The 19010-nt window shown below is 38.4% G+C and overlaps 1 protein-coding gene across 4 annotated transcripts in view; it reads right to left on the bottom strand.

The window, feature by feature from the left end:
- MICU1 (mitochondrial calcium uptake 1) overlaps positions 1 to 19010 on the bottom strand; it is a 210994-nt gene that overhangs the window by 82542 nt on the left and 109442 nt on the right. For 2 of the 4 annotated variants that reach the window (XM_039368089.1, XM_039368091.1), the window contains 2 exons: positions 13906 to 13911; positions 12598 to 12712 (listed from right to left, as the gene is read on the bottom strand). In XM_039368089.1, the coding sequence (XP_039224023.1) occupies positions 12598 to 12712; positions 13906 to 13911 (121 nt within the window). The remainder of the gene's footprint in view (positions 1 to 12597; positions 12713 to 13905; positions 13912 to 19010) is intronic. The other 2 variants (XM_039368090.1, XM_039368092.1) reach the window with 1 other exon arrangement.

Genomic DNA, 19010 nt, shown 5'->3' with positions numbered 1-19010 from the left:
ATGCAGGGTGTATTTACATTGTTATGAATTGAGCATAATTAAAGCATAGTGATTAATCACAAGAACAATATAGCAATGCTCGATGGAGAAGCTTACTCTTCCTTGCTCAAAAATGTTGGAAGGTAGGGAAGGAGAAGGAAGGAAGGAAGGAAGATTGAAGGGAAAAGGAAGGAGATGGAGAAGGAAGGAGATTGAAGGAGGAAGGAAGGAAGGAAGGAAGGAAGGAAGGAAGGAAGGAAGGAAGGAAGAAAGGAAGGAAGGAGAGAGAGATTGAAGGGGAAGGGATGGAGATGGAAGGAAGGAAGGAGAGAGAGATTGAAGGGGAAGGGATGGAGATGGAAGGAAGGAAGATTGAAGGGGAAAGGAAGGAGATGGAGAAGGAAGGAAATTGAAGGGGGAAGGTAGGAAGGAAGGAAAGAAGGAAGGAAGGAGAGAGAGAGATTGAAGGGGAAGGGATGGAGATGGAAGGAAGGAAGGAGAGAGAGATTGAAGGGGAAGGGATGGAGATGGAAGGAAGGAAGGAAGGAAGATTGAAGGGGAAAGGAAGGAGATGGAGAAGGAAGGAAATTGAAGGGGGAAGGCGCTGCCAAGGATGCACAAGCAGCTCCGCACAATTACCCAGAGAGGGGGGGAGGCTCTGGCGGAGAGCCTGGTGGAGAGCCAAGCAGCGGCACCTCCGGGGCCTCGGAAGTCGTGTGGACGATCCGCGTCCTTGGAGCCGCCGGCCGCCCTCTCACACCCGCCAACCTGGAGCCCCCCCATCCCGGCACCTCTTGCCCTCTCCCAGCTGCCCCCCGAGACCTGCCTGCCCCTTCAGCCATCACAGTGGCGGGGTTGTGGGAGCCCCTTTCCACACCACACAGCCCATCGCACACGAGAGGGGTGCGGCCGGAGCGCCAGCTCCCACTCAGAAGGTGCCACTTTTCCCCTCCCAGTCCGGCTGGCTGGCCTCCGATGCACATGCGGGCATCGCCACCGCCTTGCCCTCTTCCCCGCCCCCTGGGCACTTCCAAGGCCCCTTAGCCCGGCAAGCCAGGAAGGAGCCACTCCTGCCCGGCAGCCCCACAGCTGCGCCGGGCACCAGAGGGCCAAGGCAGCCTTCAACGGTGAGGGAAGCGGGCCCAGCGGCGCGGGGGAGATTCCTGCGTGGTGCGGAGTGCAGCCAGGGGCGGAGCGTGGCCGGGCAACCAGGAGGCATGGAGACCGGCTCAGTGCTGCAGCTCAGCTCAGCCGGCAGTGGCGGCAGCGGTTTTCTCACCCTTGTCCTCTCCTTCCTCCTGCTTCCCCCAAAGCGACTCGGGCAGGAGCTGGGAGGAAGAGGGGTGCCTGGGGGGAGTAGCCTGGCTGGTGTAGGGGCTGGCAGGCCGCCTGGCACCAGCCCCCACCGCGGCTCCATTGATGGATGGAGGACCAGGCCGGGCAGCGTGGGGGCAGCGGGGAGGGTGGCAGCGGCGGCCACTGCTGCATTATCAGGGGTCCCCGCCACCCTCGTGCTGCCTGGCCTGGTCCTCCGTCCATGAATGGAGCCACGATGGGGGCTGGGGCCGTGCGGTCCACCAGCCCGGCTGCTCCCCCCAGGCACCCCTCTTCCTCCTGGCGCCCGCCAGAGCCGCCTTGGGGGCAGCAGGAGGAAGAAGGAGAGGACAAGGAAGAGAAAACCACTGCCACCATCCCCGCCAACCCCCCACTGCCCAGCCTCGCCCTTCACCCATCCGACAGAGCCCCAGTGGGGGCTGGTGCTGTGCAGCCCGCCAGCCCCTCGTCCAGCCTGGCTGCTCCCCCCAGGCACCCCTCTTGCCCCTGCGCCCGACCAAGCCGCCTTGGGGGCAGTAGGAGGAAGAAGGGAGGAGGAAGAGGATGGCAAGGAAGCTGCCGCCAGCGCTGGGCCCCAGGAGGCGGCTCTCCTCTCCTACCTTTGCTGAATCTCCTTTTTCCTTCTCGGCAGCCTGGACTCTGGCGCGCCTTCCTGGCCAGCAGGTCCAATGGTCGGGCTGGCTGGGGATCGCAGGGGCTGGTCTCCCTTGGGCCGCAGCTTGTGGGAAGGCTGGCCCGCTCAGTGGAGCTTCCAGCAGGCCGCTCCCAACAGGGATCCCGGGGCTTCCCCGGGTGGCTCCAAGGCCACGCTTCTCCCAGGGGGTGGGGCACCTGGGCGCAGGGCCAATCAGGAGCCCTGCAGGAGGTAAGTCTGCCTGAGAGAGAGAGAGAAGGGAAGCGAAAGTGCCTCTCTGTAATCTCTCTCTCTGCAAATGGCGGAGGAGGCCATGAGGAGACGGATGCGGAGCGGTGTCTCGGTTCCTAAGACCATTGGAAATATGTGTTTTCCGATGGTCTTAGGCGACCCCTGTGAAATGGTCGTTTGATCCCAAAAGGGGTCACGACCCACAGGTTGAGAACCGCTGATCTATATACTAAGTTTCACAAAGGGAGTTAAGAAAGCATTCCAGAATACAGAAAGACATCTTGTACAAATTGAAAAATGACAGATTTCATTTCTGTCTCATGTTAGTTTTCCACCATTAAATTTTTTATTTATGGGACAACAGTATTCCTTTTCCAGAAGATAAAAACAGCATTGTGTTATAAACATGCAAGAAATAGGAAAGGGCAGGATAGCCAGGATAAGCAATCAGAGAAGGTAGGTTAATTTAAAGCAGCTACAGATTTGTCCTTGCAAATACATACACACTGTCTCTCTCTAATACAAATGTATCTAGGAGGCACGTGGATTATTTCTTATTGTGACTCTACAACCATGAGATATGAAGTATCTTGCTATAACAACAATATTGCTGCATTTCTTTACAGCAAAGCTAAGCTAATGCTCAAAGGACTGCATTCAATTTTCAGTGAGAATTCATGGCAGTGGAGATTTATCCCTGTTTCCATAACACGAAGATTAGATGAATAAATATGGAAAGTACTCTTACCAGGTATCTCTAGAAGGTCACATATAAAAATTTATGTAGCTGAAAGTTGAGCGAATTCTTGATTACTTATAGTATTGGGCAGGTGCCATGTATTTCCTAGTATAATAGCAAAGTGCATCTTTATTCATAGAGCACATCCCAGGCATGTTACTTGAATAAAAAAAATTGAGATCACGTATATCAGTAAAATACTATCTGTAGGAGAAGAGCAGGCAGAGCTGGGTGGGGAGTGGAATTAAACACATCATTACTTAGAATCCTTTTGATTCAGCAAAACACATTGATCAAGAAATATACTGGTCAAAGGAAAAAGATCAAAGTGAAAATTAAGAAAATAGATGATAGGATCTACCAGATTTGTTTGAATATAAAGAAATAGAAAAGATTCTGAATACATATGTCATCCTAAGAGAGATGAATTCCTTAAATAATACTGTATGCTTCCCCCCCTTTTATTTTATTTCTTGATATAAGTAATATAATACTGCTGAAATGGCCTAGATAAAGGAAATGTTTTAGATAATTAAACGTGTCTGAATTTAGAGAAATTATAATGTATAAAAAAGAAAAAAATGTTTTGAATAAGAGTTAAGGGATTAGATGACTAGGCACATTAAATGGAATATTTAAAGATTAAATATATCTTTAATCATGGTTAAAAAGAAAAAGAAATTTTGGGAATGAATATATATTAACTTAGGAGAAATATATATTTTAAGTAGTATTTTACTTTTTATGTTTCTTTACTCTTGTTCTCTTTTCTTTACTGTTTTTACCTATTTTTTTAAGAAATGTAAAAGTGTTGAGATGGTTGATATGGGAAAAATGGATTTAAATCTTTAAATTTAATTAACTGTTGAGAAAATATTAACCAGCAAGAATACTTTGAACTTTATGGGAGAAACAAATCTAAATAAGGACTGTAACAGGATATAAGATGAGGCAACCAGAATGATTAGATAGAAAAGAAATATTATATTGATGTGATCATTATTTCTAGGAATATTGGAAAAAATCATATATGTAACTGTTATTTATCAAAATAATAAGAACTGTATTATTTCAAGGTTTGCAAAGAAGACATTTTGGAGAAAAGGGGAAATCAACTAAATGTATTATGTGGATTATGGATTATAGAAACCAACTGTTAATGATTTTTCTTTACAAATATAAACCCAGCAAATACACTGTTTACTAACTATTAAGTGATTTATGTTTTAAAAAAAATCAATAAAATATATGGGGAAAAAAACAATAAAAGTAGAAGGATTTGTCTTGCTGTAAAAGAAACTGCTATTCTAGATTTGTTTTGTGAATATCTCAGGATAGCATTCCCTTCAGGGCATGGGTCCAGGATACTTGAAGGATTATTTCACCCCACTGGGATTGGCCCATCCCACCAAAAGCAGAGGAGAAATATTGTGGGTCCCATCAACCAGAGTATCCAAAAAAAGTGCCGGAACTCCGTTCTGGGCATTCTATGACAAAAAAAGCCCTGTGTATAGATATATATTTTTATGACTGTAAGCCGCTCAGAATTACCCTATGGTAAGACGGGCAGCCAATAAATTTTATCAATAAAACAAAAATACATTTTATAAATAAAATAAATGACATTATCAAGGTAACAGCCTGCCTCAGTCAAATGCTACACATTATGATTGCTCCTGACAAACAATTGTTTTCAATCCCAAATCGCCAACTATCCCAGCTGGAGATTTGGCAAACTGTATGAACCATATTGCCAGTAAATAGTAAACAGTGAATGGCAGATGTTACTGAAATCTCCCTGAGGCTAATTTTTGAAGATATGGAGGAAAAAACAGTTTTCAATTCAGCCAAAGCTATTAGTCTTATAAGAAAAACATTCTAATTTGTGGCGTAAAATAACACGCTAGTGACTGACATACATATAAAGATCATATAAACAGAATGGTTTATTTTGCTCCAACTACAACTAAATTGGATATGAAAGCTTAATGAATTATTTTTCCCTTCCAAATTTAAGCAGGCAACAGAGCGCTGTGATAGATCAGGATAACAGATGAGTCTAGATAAACTGGAATTTCAATCCAGTTCTCATTTGAAGCACAAATGACCAGATTTAAATTATCCTATTTCAGACACACTGTGCAAAGATCTGGATCTTTGGAAAAGGCTCTGATGCTGGGAAAGCTGGACAGAAAGAGAAGACAAAGATGATCAGCAGCAAGGTAGATGGACTCATTTAAAACAGTGATGAGTGCACCCTTGGTAGGTTTGAAAGAGCAGGTTAAAGATAGATCATCCTGGAGAAAAGTGCGGTTGCCAGGAGTCAAAAATGACTTAATGGCCCATAATCAATCAAGTAGGAGTTAAGCCTTTATTCTTGCTCTCCCACTCAAATCCCCAGAGTATACTTCTCCCTCAGTATAAATAATTTAAGGATTAGATTGGCTCTGATGGGATTGTCTCTGAATTAAGAGCAAAAAAGTTCATCTTAACTCATAAACTCGGTCTGTACTTCTACCCATGATATATTAAACTATACAAGTCCAGGTTTGCATATGTGCAAAAACATAATCCAGTTCATCAACATTCAAGCTAATATTGGTGTGTACATCCTCAAAAAAAGAATTGCACTATATTTCTTCAACTCACACAAAGCTGTAACCAAGAGTCATACGGCATCATACAGCAATCAAATTAAAAGAAATATTCATTGAACACATATAACTGATCAAAGATACAGGAGGAAACGACCAAGTTTTTTTCAATGATGGGTAGAGGGAAAAGGTCTGCCAGGGCTAATAAATCATACACAATCTTACAAGCAATAGTTGTATGGTTTCTTTCAAATGTACATAACACAGAACTAAGAACCTGCAAGAGATAACTGAAGCTGAATAGAGAGGGTCACACAAGAAAATCTGAAACTGTGACTTAGTTCTATAGTGTTATTGTTCTGATATTCTTCAAATTTATTTTGTCTGTCTTCTTCCTCTTCTTCGATTAATTGAATTTTGAACTTTTGGGGACTATACACAGCTGTCTCCTTTGTTAAACCATAGTCATTTATCCAACCTCCTAGGATAAAATAAACTACCAAACAGAACTACAATCCTAGATATTCCTTCTTAGGAATTTCTGTGGCAGACATAGGATATTCATGACATTGCTGTTATTGTTGTTGATATGATTATTCCACTGCAGGATGAAAGTCATAACACTGAAGGCTACCTACCATGCTGATCCAATGTGGTTGATAGATGTTTTTCAACTTCCTAATCTAAGGTGCAGAGAATGTGAATGTCTAATCCCCTAAGTGATGAATAAAATCTGGGACTCCTTGTTCCTAATCCTGCACCTTAGCCATTATATTACATTGGTTGTTGTTTATTCCTTTGTGAGGTGCCAGGGCATTAAAAAAAAACCCATCTACAGCTAATCAAATAAATACATAGGATATTTTTCATAAATGTGGTTAATAAACAAGTGCTTTTAAAACAAAAAATCAGGTTATTTTTTAAAAGAAAAGAAAACAATAAACAGTATTTTTACTCTGTTTTTCCATGCCATGTTTCTAAGAAGCTGCCCAAACGTAATTTCTTCCAAATTATAGATAAAAAGAAAAGCAAAGTCAGCTCATTTCCCTTAACCTTGTATCTCCCCACTGAGGAAATACAAACTGTGCTGAAAAAAAAAAATAAAACTGGAGAAACAGATGAACATCATTGCAAAGTCCTCTACTCTGTTTTGCTCTAACATTTTAACAGAAGACTGGAAACACTGACACAATTTAAAATATTATATCACCTCTTTTGGAAAATAAATAAATATATAGATGCACAGAGTGGATTAGTGAAACAGACTGCTTTAGAGCAGTAAATTACTTATAAATAAAATATGGTAGCAGACTTCATTTTCTATGCAGTACGCAAATAGCTCCTTGCTTTTAAAAGGGGTAGGATTTTATTCGAGCCCTGTTATTACACTGCAGTAATAACAAAAAGAATAATCAGAACCCATTTTCTTGGGCTGCAAAAATATGCAAATATTTTTAAACCATCCTCTATTGGATATTCATTTACAAAAGGCCTATTGGGATTTTCAAAATTATAAATCATGACCTCAAGGTATACAATGGAAGGAGACAAGATGATACGCTTCAGCACAAAGGAGAGGCAAAAATTACATTGAACATCTATGTTGGACATTTAATTTTCCTTACTTCAAATCAGCTACTAGTACAGATCTCCCAAAGGGGCTTTTCAGGAGGCAACTGGACTTTTTTTGTTTTTCCTTGAAGACGTTTCACTTCTCATCCAAGAAGCTCCTTCAGTTATGACTCAGTCTACAGTTCTGACTTTTTCAAGAGGCAACTGGACTTTGTTTTTCCTTGAAGACGTTTTGCTTCTCATCCACAAAGTTTCTTCAGTTCTGACTCAGTCAACTGAACTTATCAGAGAAAGTCCAGTTGCCTTTTGAAAAAGCACCTTTGGGACAACCATGATGTGGATGACTGAGAATCTCCATAGGCAAGTACAGATCTCAACTAACTGAATTTCAAAGTGATAGGTTGCATTTTTCATGTTGGTTACATATGAAGTTTTCCATTACTTATGGTCACAAATGTTCTATGTTTATATAGAAGATTCCATTAGGCAATGGAATATAAATCCCTCATAGCACAATCTACTCAGGAAGAACAACCACTAAAGTCGCACACCCAAGTAAGTATCCATCTGTCAGCTCCACTACATAGATAGATCAGACTGGGAAATCAACTCTAAAAGAAGACCAAAATTACTTTTTATTGAGCTTGGCTATTATAACAGAATCTTGAAAGTCTGATTATGCTATATCTGCTCTTTCTTCTTATAGTTCAGCATACTACGGAGATGCCTGAGCTGCTTCCAAATGTTATCTAGTTATTTTGCACTTCAGTCCCTTTTGCCTAGGCAATAGTGTGTCTGTATCAAGTTAATTTTTCTTATCTTCAATTGGATTGCAGCGTTAAAGTGTGGGTTTCTTCAGCTGTATTTGTTTATATAACTAACTTAATAGCTGAAAGTATGATTGCATACATATAGCTCATTAGTATTCAATATTCCAATAAAGGTAAATTTATTCTGTTCTTGTCCCTTCATAGTTAAAATCATTAAAAGCAGAAACAGAAACGATGATGTTATTGAACCGAGAAAACAAACAGGTTATTACAACTCAGAACCAAAGAATAAGAGTCAAAGAATAAAAACAATGTGCGGATTCTGATTTTGTGCCAAATCCCTGGTTAAGGTATTAGGTGAGCACACCAAAAGCAATTTGTATCTCTCTCAAAAGCCAAACATCTACACTTGAAATAGATGGATAATTTAACACCAACACAGCAAAGGAGGAACAAGAAAACATAAAGAAAATAGATAGGAGCTATCTTCAAAAGGAAATGACGAGGGACAATATAATAATCTTCCAAGTTCCAAAAAAGAAGCAATTGTATTGGGATTTAAATTAAGCCAAAATAAGAGAGCTGGCCTGGATCCAGTAATTAGTATTGCAGGCATGGACAATGCAGACTCCAGGTAGTCCTTGTCTTATGACAATTGAGCTTAAAATTTCTGTGGTTAAGTGAGACATTTGTTAAGTGTGTTTGGTCCCATTTTATGACCTTTCTTGCCACTGTTGTTAAGTGAATTGCTGCAGTTGATAAGTTAGTAACACGGTTGTGAAGTGAATCTGGCTTCCCCATTGATTTTGCTTGTCAAAAGGTTGCAGAAGGGGATCGCATGACCAGAGGATGCAGCAACTGTCATAAATATAAACCAGTTGCCAAGTGTCTGAATTTTGATCATGTGACCATGGGGATGCTGCAATGGTTGGAAGTGTGAAAAACAGTCATAAATCATTTTTTCAGTTCTGTTGTAACTCTGAACGGTCACTAAATGAACTGTTGTAAGTTGATGACTACCTATACATCTTTCTGCTGCACACAATAGGCCATAATATCTTCCTGACAGTGACGACAATCAACCAGTGGAACAGCCTACCCCCAGAAATCATGGGCACTCCATCACTGGAGATTTTTAAGAGACTAGACATTAACCTGTCTGAGACGGTATAGGTTCTCCTGCTTGAGCAGGGGGCTGGACTAGAAGACCTCCAAGATCCCTTCTATTCTATTCTATTCTATTCTATTCTATTCTATTCTATTCTATTCTATTCTATTCTATTCTATTCTATTCTATTCTATTCTATTCTATTCTCACTTGCTAACTCTAAGCATGTAAAAACGTTTCTAGTAATTACATTTTTCTGATAACTGGCATATGGCCTTATTAGTAAAATGAACTGAATTGATTACTCTCTGTAAATGCAAGTAACTTTAATCAAATAACATTGATTAAATGTAGTGCTAGTTGCCCAAGGGTACAATCATGAAGAATTTGCATTATCATACTGCAAAACGTCCATACTGTGAATACTGTCAAGCACACCCTTGTCTGCAAATCATTGCCCACAGACTTTTTCCAATATAGAAGATGACTGAGGACAAATAGCACTCAACATATTTTAATAAATATAAATTAGTAACAAACTTTAATCATTTGATAAAGTATAAAAAGACTAATCCTTCTATTGTCTCTTTGTTCCACTTTCAATCCATCAATCACAATAGAGCTGGAAAGGACCTTGAAGGTCTTCTAGTCCAACCCTCTGCTCAAGCAGGAGACCCTATACCATTTCAGACAAGTGACTATCCAGTCTCTTCTTTTAGCCTGCAGTGATAGAGCACTCACAACTTCTGGAAACAAGCCTTCCACTGGTTAATTATTCACCCTGTTAGGAAATTTCTCCTTAGTGCCAGGTTGCTTCTCTCCTTGATTAGTTTCCATCCATTGTTTCTTGTCCTGCCTACAGGTGCTTTGGAAAATAAGTTGACCCCTCCCCTCTTGTGGCAACCTCTCAAATACTGGAATACTGCTATCATGTCACCCCTAATCCTTCTTTGCTCTAAACCCAAATCCTGCAACCGTTCTTCATATGTTTTAGTCTCCAGACCTTTAATCATCTTAGTTGCTCTTCTTTGCATTTTTCCCTCATATTCCATTGCCCTGACAGTTCTTCATTTAAATGGCACGTATCAGGATATCCACAGTTTACACAACTCAAAGAAGGTTTCATTCTAAGTGGCATTAATATCTTAGTTACCCTAGGTGACATGTTCAGTCTGATTCCGATAGCTGCTTATGAAGATTCTATGATATCAGAAGCTCAGTTAGTCTCAAAATTGTTTAATCACAAAACTGCAAAGAGCAGCAGAACCATCAAAAGGCTTGAGGCTGCTGAATTCAGTATGCAGCATTATAAACATATTTTTTAAAAAAAATGCATGGAAAAGATCAACTTATAAAAGAACTTGCATGCTGCATGTTATATCTTTAAACTCTTAATTTCACAGCAAGAATTTTACTGGAGGAACAACCATTTTCCTCTCTTTATTCTTCTAGCCACAAGGAAAGTTAACATGGGAATGGCTGTTCTGATGCTTCAGCTTCTTTCAGTTGTGCTGTTCTGAAAATGAGACCTAATAATACATGTGCACAGCAGAAAGTGGGAAAAACATTTTATTTTTATGGTATTGTTTTTTTTCTTGCCAACAGACTATTCACCTGGCCAAACTGGTTATTTTCAAAACAAAAACATTTGCAGACAGATTATTATTCTCTTTGTGCAGGTGTGTTTCTGTAAAAGATGGTCAGCTACACCCACGATTGTTTTCTATGATAAATATAGCTGACCAGCAATGTCCTTGTTGTCTCCTCGACTCCCCATCTCAACACTTTTGGGCATCGCAAAATTTTACTACTATTGGGAAGGAAGGAACCAAAGGCTTCAACTAACCCTCACCTTCCTATTCAAATGTGGAAAGTTAGCCATTATGTAGCAAATGTATGCACTGGCAGGAAAGGCCATAATTCAATGACAAAACAAAAATGCTCGATTCAGCAGGATTCTGTCTGAAACTATGGTGATCCCCAGAGGTTGTTGTTGTTAGCGTATGGTGTTGTTACAGTAGTCAGGAAACCACAATGCTATTGCAGAGTAGCAGTTTGGCTTGCCAAGGTACCAACCCTGTTATAGGAAATGCTTGTGCACTTCCCAAGATGCACATAGGAAGGAGAGCTGACTTTGTACCAAAGAAAAAGACAAGCAACTCTTCCTGCAATGGCACCCAAGGCGCTCTCCCTTCCCGGAGTTGTCTCACAAGCAGGCACCACAACTGGGAAAGTTCAAAGCTGTCAGGAATTTGACTGCCTGAACAGAGCACCAGCTCTTCTCCTTACCAAAGTGATACCTATCTATCTACTTGTATAACATGTTTTGAAACTATTAGGTGGACAGAAGCTGAGGTGAGTGACAGGAGCTCACTCTGCCAGACAGAGCTAGGGCTCAAACCACTGGAGCTGAAACCATATCTCCAGCATCATTAAGCCACTGAGCCACTGTGTGTTCCCCAGGAGTCACTGTAAGTAATAATAATAATAATAATAGTAAAGTTGGAAGGGACCTTGGAGGTCATCTAGTCCAACCCCCTGCTCGGGCAGGAAACCCTACACCATTTCGGACAAATGGCTGTCCAGTCTCTTCTTAAAAACTTCCAGTGTTGGAGCATTTACTGCTTCTGGAGGCAAGCTGTTCCACTGATTAATTGTTCTCACTGTCAGGAAGTTTCTCCTTAGTTCTAGGTTGCTTCTCTCCTTGATTAGTTTCCACCCGTTGCTTCTTGTCCTGCCTTCAGGTGCTTTGGAAGTATGATGTTATGTGGATCATGGCCTGACTTGAATCTTGTTCAAGTGCTGAGGCTGTTACTTAAAACTTCTAAAAGAGTTTCATGATGTGTCTTGATTATTGAAAAGGCTAAGACAGAGTTAAAAGGTTAGCAAGGAGAACAGGGGTCATACAGGTTCGGTAAATATAACATTTAGCATATGTGGAACTGATTCCTCCATGTGCTCTGAATTTTAATTCCCAAACAGGTTTTGTGAGATATTTCCAGATAGAGAATTTAATGATGTACATATAATTCTTTTCCTCTCTCACGGGGGCCAAATGCAGAATATGCAGTTTTCCAAGCCAAATGACTTAGAACAAGATAGGAAAACAAAAGAGAATACTCTTAACTAGACAGAATTAATGCTGTTCTTTCTACAGCAAGATAAATGACAAAGGACTGAGGCCAAATCCAAAATTGATAAAATAGGAATGTTTCCAAGAGGAAGAAGAAAAGAGCTTGTTCATTTCCGATACATCAACCACAAATGGGACCCAAAGAAATCATCTAAAAATGGAGAAATGAATGCACATTGACATCTGTGAGCATGATCAAATCACAAAAACATTGGTGGCATGTTGCACAATCAGCCAGATGTTTAGACTGGATTTGATATTTTTATCCACCTATCAAGTCCTTCCCAAGGAGCTGGGATAGGCAGATATTGTTTAATCATTGAGGTATTGTTTTAGGATGTAAGCTGTTCCAAGTAAAGCTGCCTTTTGCAATTGACTGATGGTGATTTTGTCAATGCAGATGGCGTTTAAATGGTAATAACAGATCCCTTTGAACTCTATTATTCTGCATTTAGAAAAAAAATTGAAATGGAAACAGTATGGAACAAAAACATGTACTTACTTGACAGAACTGTTGTGAGGAAGATGTAATCAGAAAAGGAAATCAAGCCACATTCTCCAAGGGCATAAAAGATGCTGTCTTCATCAGCAAACTTCTCACGTTCCTGGGAGATTCTCTATTTTAAAAGATTATGAATATCACAATCCCAACAGAGGAAAAATATTTTAATTAATAACAGATCACAGCTTTAATACTCTATTATTATTGCCATTATTCATTTTCTAAATCCCTTCTATTACCATCCAGATACCTTTCCAGCCTTTAAATCTGTCAGATGGGCTTTTGGGGGTTAAAATATTAAAACTAAGTCCTCTTCTATCTATTATTTTACATAAATTTCAGTCCTTATTTGAGTCTAAATCTCTCTGAATACCAGAATTATTTCTAAGTGAACAGGCTAGGATTGTGCTATTAACATTTTCAATCCAAAGCAAATCAAGATATGCCTTGTTTCCTTCTAATTTAGTAGTAGGTATTTTAAAGCTTCTGTCTTGCCATTTTTAATACATAGTGATCAGAAAGAATTTACTGATGATTGTTTTGGAGAGCCTTTATACTTCTATGCACAGATAAAATACTGCCCACCTCTTAATTTGGTTATGAAATAGGAAGCAGCACTTGAATTTAATAGCAGTGTTGTGCTATGATTATATGAACATTGCAGGAAACCAGAATTAATAGTACCATATATTTTTTAAAACTACAAAACTGAACTAGCTTTGAAGACGCGATTTAAAGGATTCGTCTTAGCTATGATTTCTGGCAAGATACACATAATGCAAAACTTTTTTTAACAGTAGGATTGGGAAATGCTATGGTAATGAAAATAAAGGTAAAAGACCAAACCTAATCTCAGTGTCATGATCAAGAGGCTACAATTTATCATCCATTGGTAATTGTAAAGTAGACAGGCCATTCTGATCCAACAATTTCTCTTCTTTCTCATTCTATCCAGGCATTTAATTAGTAAACTGGAAGCTATTAAGTCATTTTGCCTTCTGAAGTTTTAAAGGCCAAAAACAGATGCAAAAACTGGGTTAGAGAGGTTAAGTTCTATGATTTTAAAGTAGTTAATTTTTTCAGAAGTATTAGAAGACATTTTTTACAAGCACCACACCCACACACACGCACACAAAGAAGAAACAGAAATATTTAAAAGGATCAAGTGAGTTGTGGTTAATGTATATGAAACATGCAAGCACAGGAGCACATAAATCACAAGCACAAATTTAAGAGAGTATTAGGGAACAAAAGACACCATCAACAACACACCAGGGTCCAGTTATGCAACTGTTCCCTATCTGTTACCTCTGTCTAGTGAGGATCCCATCATATATGAGATAAAGGAAAGACAATTTGTTAAGCAATGACATTTAAAGCATATTGACATCATCATAGCATCATCTGTTGCATCTGAAGAGTAAGAAAAATTTGAAACAGTAATAGCCATAAATAAGAAATGTAGAGAAAGCATTGATTAGTAACTGAGATTGAGATTTAGATGCCATCAGATGCTATCATTTTATTTCTGTCTGAAGTACCAGAACTGGAGATAAAGCCATAATAAACTAATCATACTTAGAGAAAGGATAATCACCAAACTCTTTTTTTCCAATAATTCTATCTCTTAGGATTGTCAAAATATCAAGGGAGAACTCATAACAAGAATCAATGAAAATATTTTAGGGAGTGAGAAGTAGCAAAGTTGCACTTATTCTGCAAAATACTGATACCAGTATTAACTCATTATATTTATGAAGTCCTTAATGTTCTCTGAACTTAGTGGCTTTCAAACATTAAACAACAGTCTAAGGAAGGAACCACCAAGAACACTCCCATCAACACTGACAGCAAGCTATTAGTATATAAAAAAGAATAACACTTCCCTCTCCCCACACTCCCTTCTAGCACTGATGATGTTACCTAGGTGGATAATGAAACATCTGCAAAAAGTTAAACAAGCTCAAAGAGCATCAAAGACCCCACAAATATGTAATTCATATTTGAACTACAAATATTATCTTCTGTCAGTATCTGTCAGTGTCATATTTATTCTGAAAAAATCAAAAGGGAAAGCTACATAAGGATATTGTACAGTATGGCCAACATTTTATACATACAATTGACAACATCTAGAAATAATGAGTCACTGCTCTCTAAGATTATGAAAACTGCCTAAAATCAGAACTCTGTTGTTTACAAGTATTATGATTTCAAGATTATGCAATCATATTGTTACTACTCCCATCTCTTGTCATTTTAGTATCTCTTTAGCATGCAACTCTAACTGTAAAGAAAGTTCCATTGAAATGATGAGATTTATTTCTACGGAAAAATAGATTGCAAATTTAGAGAGACAGAACTTTAATTAAGAATTTAAACACATTTAAAGGCATTTTGTTTGTAAAACATTAGACCAAACAATATTTATCTCATTATTATTTACAATTTTCTTATGGCATTCTGTATCTTTCTTTACATTAGGAGTAGTAACAATATATATTTCATATATACTACTGCTAAGAATATCCACTTTGTAACATGAAATTTTAAATATCATAATGAATGAGCTTCTGACACCTTGATGCAGTTCTGTGAAATAGACAATACTACAGGAATGTCAGTAATTCAAACACATTCTATTAAAAACCAGTTTCTCTTGTGTAAGAATGTGTTTTATGAATCTCAACACCATCTTCCTCAACTATCATTCCAGCACAATGCATTATTACTCTTGTATCAAATGCAAGTTATTCACAAAGCAAACATGCAGGTATGGTATAATCAGTGGTAGTAGTAGCAGTGGTAGTAGTAAATGACATGTAGTTAATGCTAAGTAGATTAGGCTTCTCTTAATGACTTGCCATTGATATCAGAAAGACTAATAGTACATTCTGCTCCACCCACATAAGTCCTCTTTGCATCTGGATTCCAAATTCATTCCTACCTGTTATCAAGTTAACTATTTTATAAAGTTCCTGCTTATAAAAAGGGAAGCATTACTGCATAAATGTGATGATTATTATTTTTTTAAAAAGTTTGGCCTACTGAAAAAAATAATATTTCCCCAAATCAGCCAAGTCTGTTCAATATTGCTTGAAGCTCATTGTCACACTAAACAATTCAATTCAATCCATTTAGAATTTAAAATAATATTCCTAGTAAAATGAAAGCTACTCTAGTCACAGAATACAAGCATCTAGAAATAATCATAGTTCAACTGAATAATATACCAACTCCCTTTTTACGACCCTGTAATCTCTTAATTCGGGTCAGGGCGACTGGATGGAGCTGAGCTTTTACTGGCCGGATGCCCTTCCTGATGCCAAGCAGCGTTCGCAGAAGATATTTTTTCTTTGCACCCTAGGAGAGAAATAACTGATGCTACCTAGGATTGAACTCTCAACCTTCCAAGTGGGAGGCGAGCGTCTTCATCACTAGGCCACCACACTGCTCAGCTGAATAGTCTATACCAACACGTAAGACTAATGCATATATTGTCTCTATCGCAAAACATATATACCGTAAATGCCGGCATATAAGACGACTTCCACGAGCGCTGAAATCGGCGCCAAAGACGGGGGTCGTCTTATACGCCGAGTCGTCTTATACTCCGGAAATACTGGTAGTTTCCGGCGTATAAGACGACGTTCTAGGAATGCGGCCCGGCTATAAAGACGGGGGTCATCTTATACGCCGGGTCGCCTAATACGCCGGCATATACGGTAGTCAAAGATGTCACCAGTTAAATTTCAGTCAAGTGGATTTAGACAAATGTTTCCCAGACTTGGCAATTTCCAGATATGTCAATTTCAACTCTCACATTTCTCATCAATGACCATTCTAGTGGTGGAATTCTGAGATTCCAAGTTCACACATCTGGAAATGGTCACAATTGGGAAACATTGATTTAGACCTTTAATTAAATGATGAATAAAAATTAAATTCATTTTGATGACAATGCTGGGTATGGACCAGGCAGGAACAGAGAACAAATGTTTTAAAACAAACCACTAAAGGTCTGATTGTCAAAGTGACAACAAATGTATTCATATGTTCCAAAAGAGAAGTTGATACAGTAGCATCTAATTGTTGTAAGGAATAATGTATATACTATTATGTAGCATCACAAAATACATTTACATATATCGCTATATCAGTGTTTTCTGTATCAAAGAAAAAAAGGACTAGGGGTTTTAAAACTACAATTAAATTCAAAATAGGATTGCCACATTTAACCTCACAATTTATGGACAGTTCAGTCATTACATAAACAGAGCCAAGCACGTAAGATTCCAAAAGCCTTATTAAAGCACAGATATTAGTAATATGCTTTGGGATATATGAATTATGAAACTCCAAATATAAAAAACATGCCAAATAATTATATCACTTTATTTCATAGTACCACAAATTCAATTTCAGAAATTGAACTAGCACATTAATATTATTAATCATCACAACAATGCCTATTCCAAAATACCCTTGGTCAGTGTACATTTAACAAACAAGATTTTGCAATTTTATCTGTGTCTCCAGATTTATTTTTTGAGGACAAATATTTGAAATGAAAGGAATAAACTGCATTAATTTAGAATCTATATTATTTTTTAAAAATTCTGGCTTTAATGAATTAAGGAAAATTAAGGGAGGGAGGGAGGACCTTGCAGCCTACGGACAGTTTCTGCTGGAGAAAAGAATTAGAATCTTCCCATTTTCTACAATGCTTTGTTCTGTTCCAGAAAAGCTAGTCTAGTTGTTACCTACCACAACAGAATAGTAAATGCTACTAGGAGCTAGAAGGAATTAGAGAAAACTGCAATCCCCACCCATTTCTTTCCAGTTCTGCAAATCTGAATGTAATCTAATCTGATTTGGATGAAATATGAGTGCAGATTGCACACTATAACTATAAACAGATGATCATTTTAATTCAAAGTCACCAGCATTGTTTTTAAGAAAATAGCTAAGCTAACCCTCAAATATAATATTATTTTAACTTTCATATAATATCAAAAATTTAATGAGCAATGTCTAGAGATAGAGGGAACATAATTACTGGAAAATGACTATAAACTCATCATTTGTCTTAAATCATGAAGGAAAACAGTGAATGTTCAGTGATAATTTCCATGCCATTACTATTTACACTTCAATACTTTAAAAAAAAAACACTAATTGATAATCTTAAGCAATCATTACATTATTTTTCCATCAAACTAAACATGTATTGTATATCATGTGTACCAGAACTGCGTTCATCTTAACAATTTAGATAATTTGTTTGGTCTCATCTGCCTTATTTGGGATTACAGTAACTGGACAATCATTAGAAAACCATGAATGCTTAAGATTCTGTGTATTATATTTGTTGTAATATCATTCTCTTTCAATCCCCATTGACCACTCTCAGGTTTGCTAACTGCATAATGTACACAGAAATTCAAGTAATCTCCTTGTAATTTGCAGCATGAGGCTCTTATGCACTCACTTGGATGTAAACTTTTCACCAAGTCATCCCACTGAGAATTGCTTCTCAGACTGCAGTTGGTAGAATGTTAGAAAAGTTTAAAGGCAAAAAGAATTGTGTATTACAAAGTAAAACTGAATTAGCTAGGATGGACATTTTTATAGGGAAGAAACATTTCAGGTTCTCTAACATGAATACTGAGGAGACTGCAGTATCGATCTCAACTGTTCATTAAATGCATGTTGGCAAAACTGAAAAAAAAATTCTGTCTGCCTTAAGGATAATATTAATTTAAATTTAATTTTAACAAGGCAACTTCTGAAAGCAGCAACATCATTTTTTCAGGTTTGCACAGAAGCTTGAAACAGGTGGCTGCTTTAATACATAAAAGAGAGATGTTATGTTCATGTGAAATCCAATGCACAATTTCCAATAATTTTCACACTGTGCACAGCCTTAATAGTTATCCTTTCCAAGCTGTTATCCAATGGGTTTTTATACCAATATATTTTAACATCACTTAGTTTCAACATATGGGCAAGAAATGTACACCTCTGAAATTTCGTTTGATTGCTCACTACCAAGATACCTGAAGCAACGTTGTTGCTTCAGAATAACATGATCCAAATTTGTCTATGTAAATAAGCATATTTAGGACACTGATATTAAAGATGATTTTCCAAACTTTGTAAGTAACGAAAAAGGTTTTGAGACTCAACCTGAGAGTCTCAAAAAAATAAAATAAAAGTGCAATCTTTAGTACCATAGCAATTAAGGAGCTTAGCTGATGATTCTTGATTCTTTAATTGATCATTTGAATCTATTTGGTGGTGTCAAAAAATCCAGGAGAAAATCTCTGCAAAATTAGCTTGAAAGGTCTAATGGAGAAATTGTCCATTTCCCCCCACCCAAACTTTACACACATGATCAAATAGGGCATGTT

This window comes from Crotalus tigris, unplaced genomic scaffold, assembly GCF_016545835.1.
Source record: "Crotalus tigris isolate CLP2741 ecotype Arizona unplaced genomic scaffold, ASM1654583v1 scf7180000020625.271290, whole genome shotgun sequence".
Lineage (NCBI taxonomy): Eukaryota > Metazoa > Chordata > Lepidosauria > Squamata > Viperidae > Crotalus > Crotalus tigris.
The sequence above is the reverse complement of the archived record's forward strand: the minus strand, read 5'-3'. Positions and strand labels throughout refer to the sequence as shown.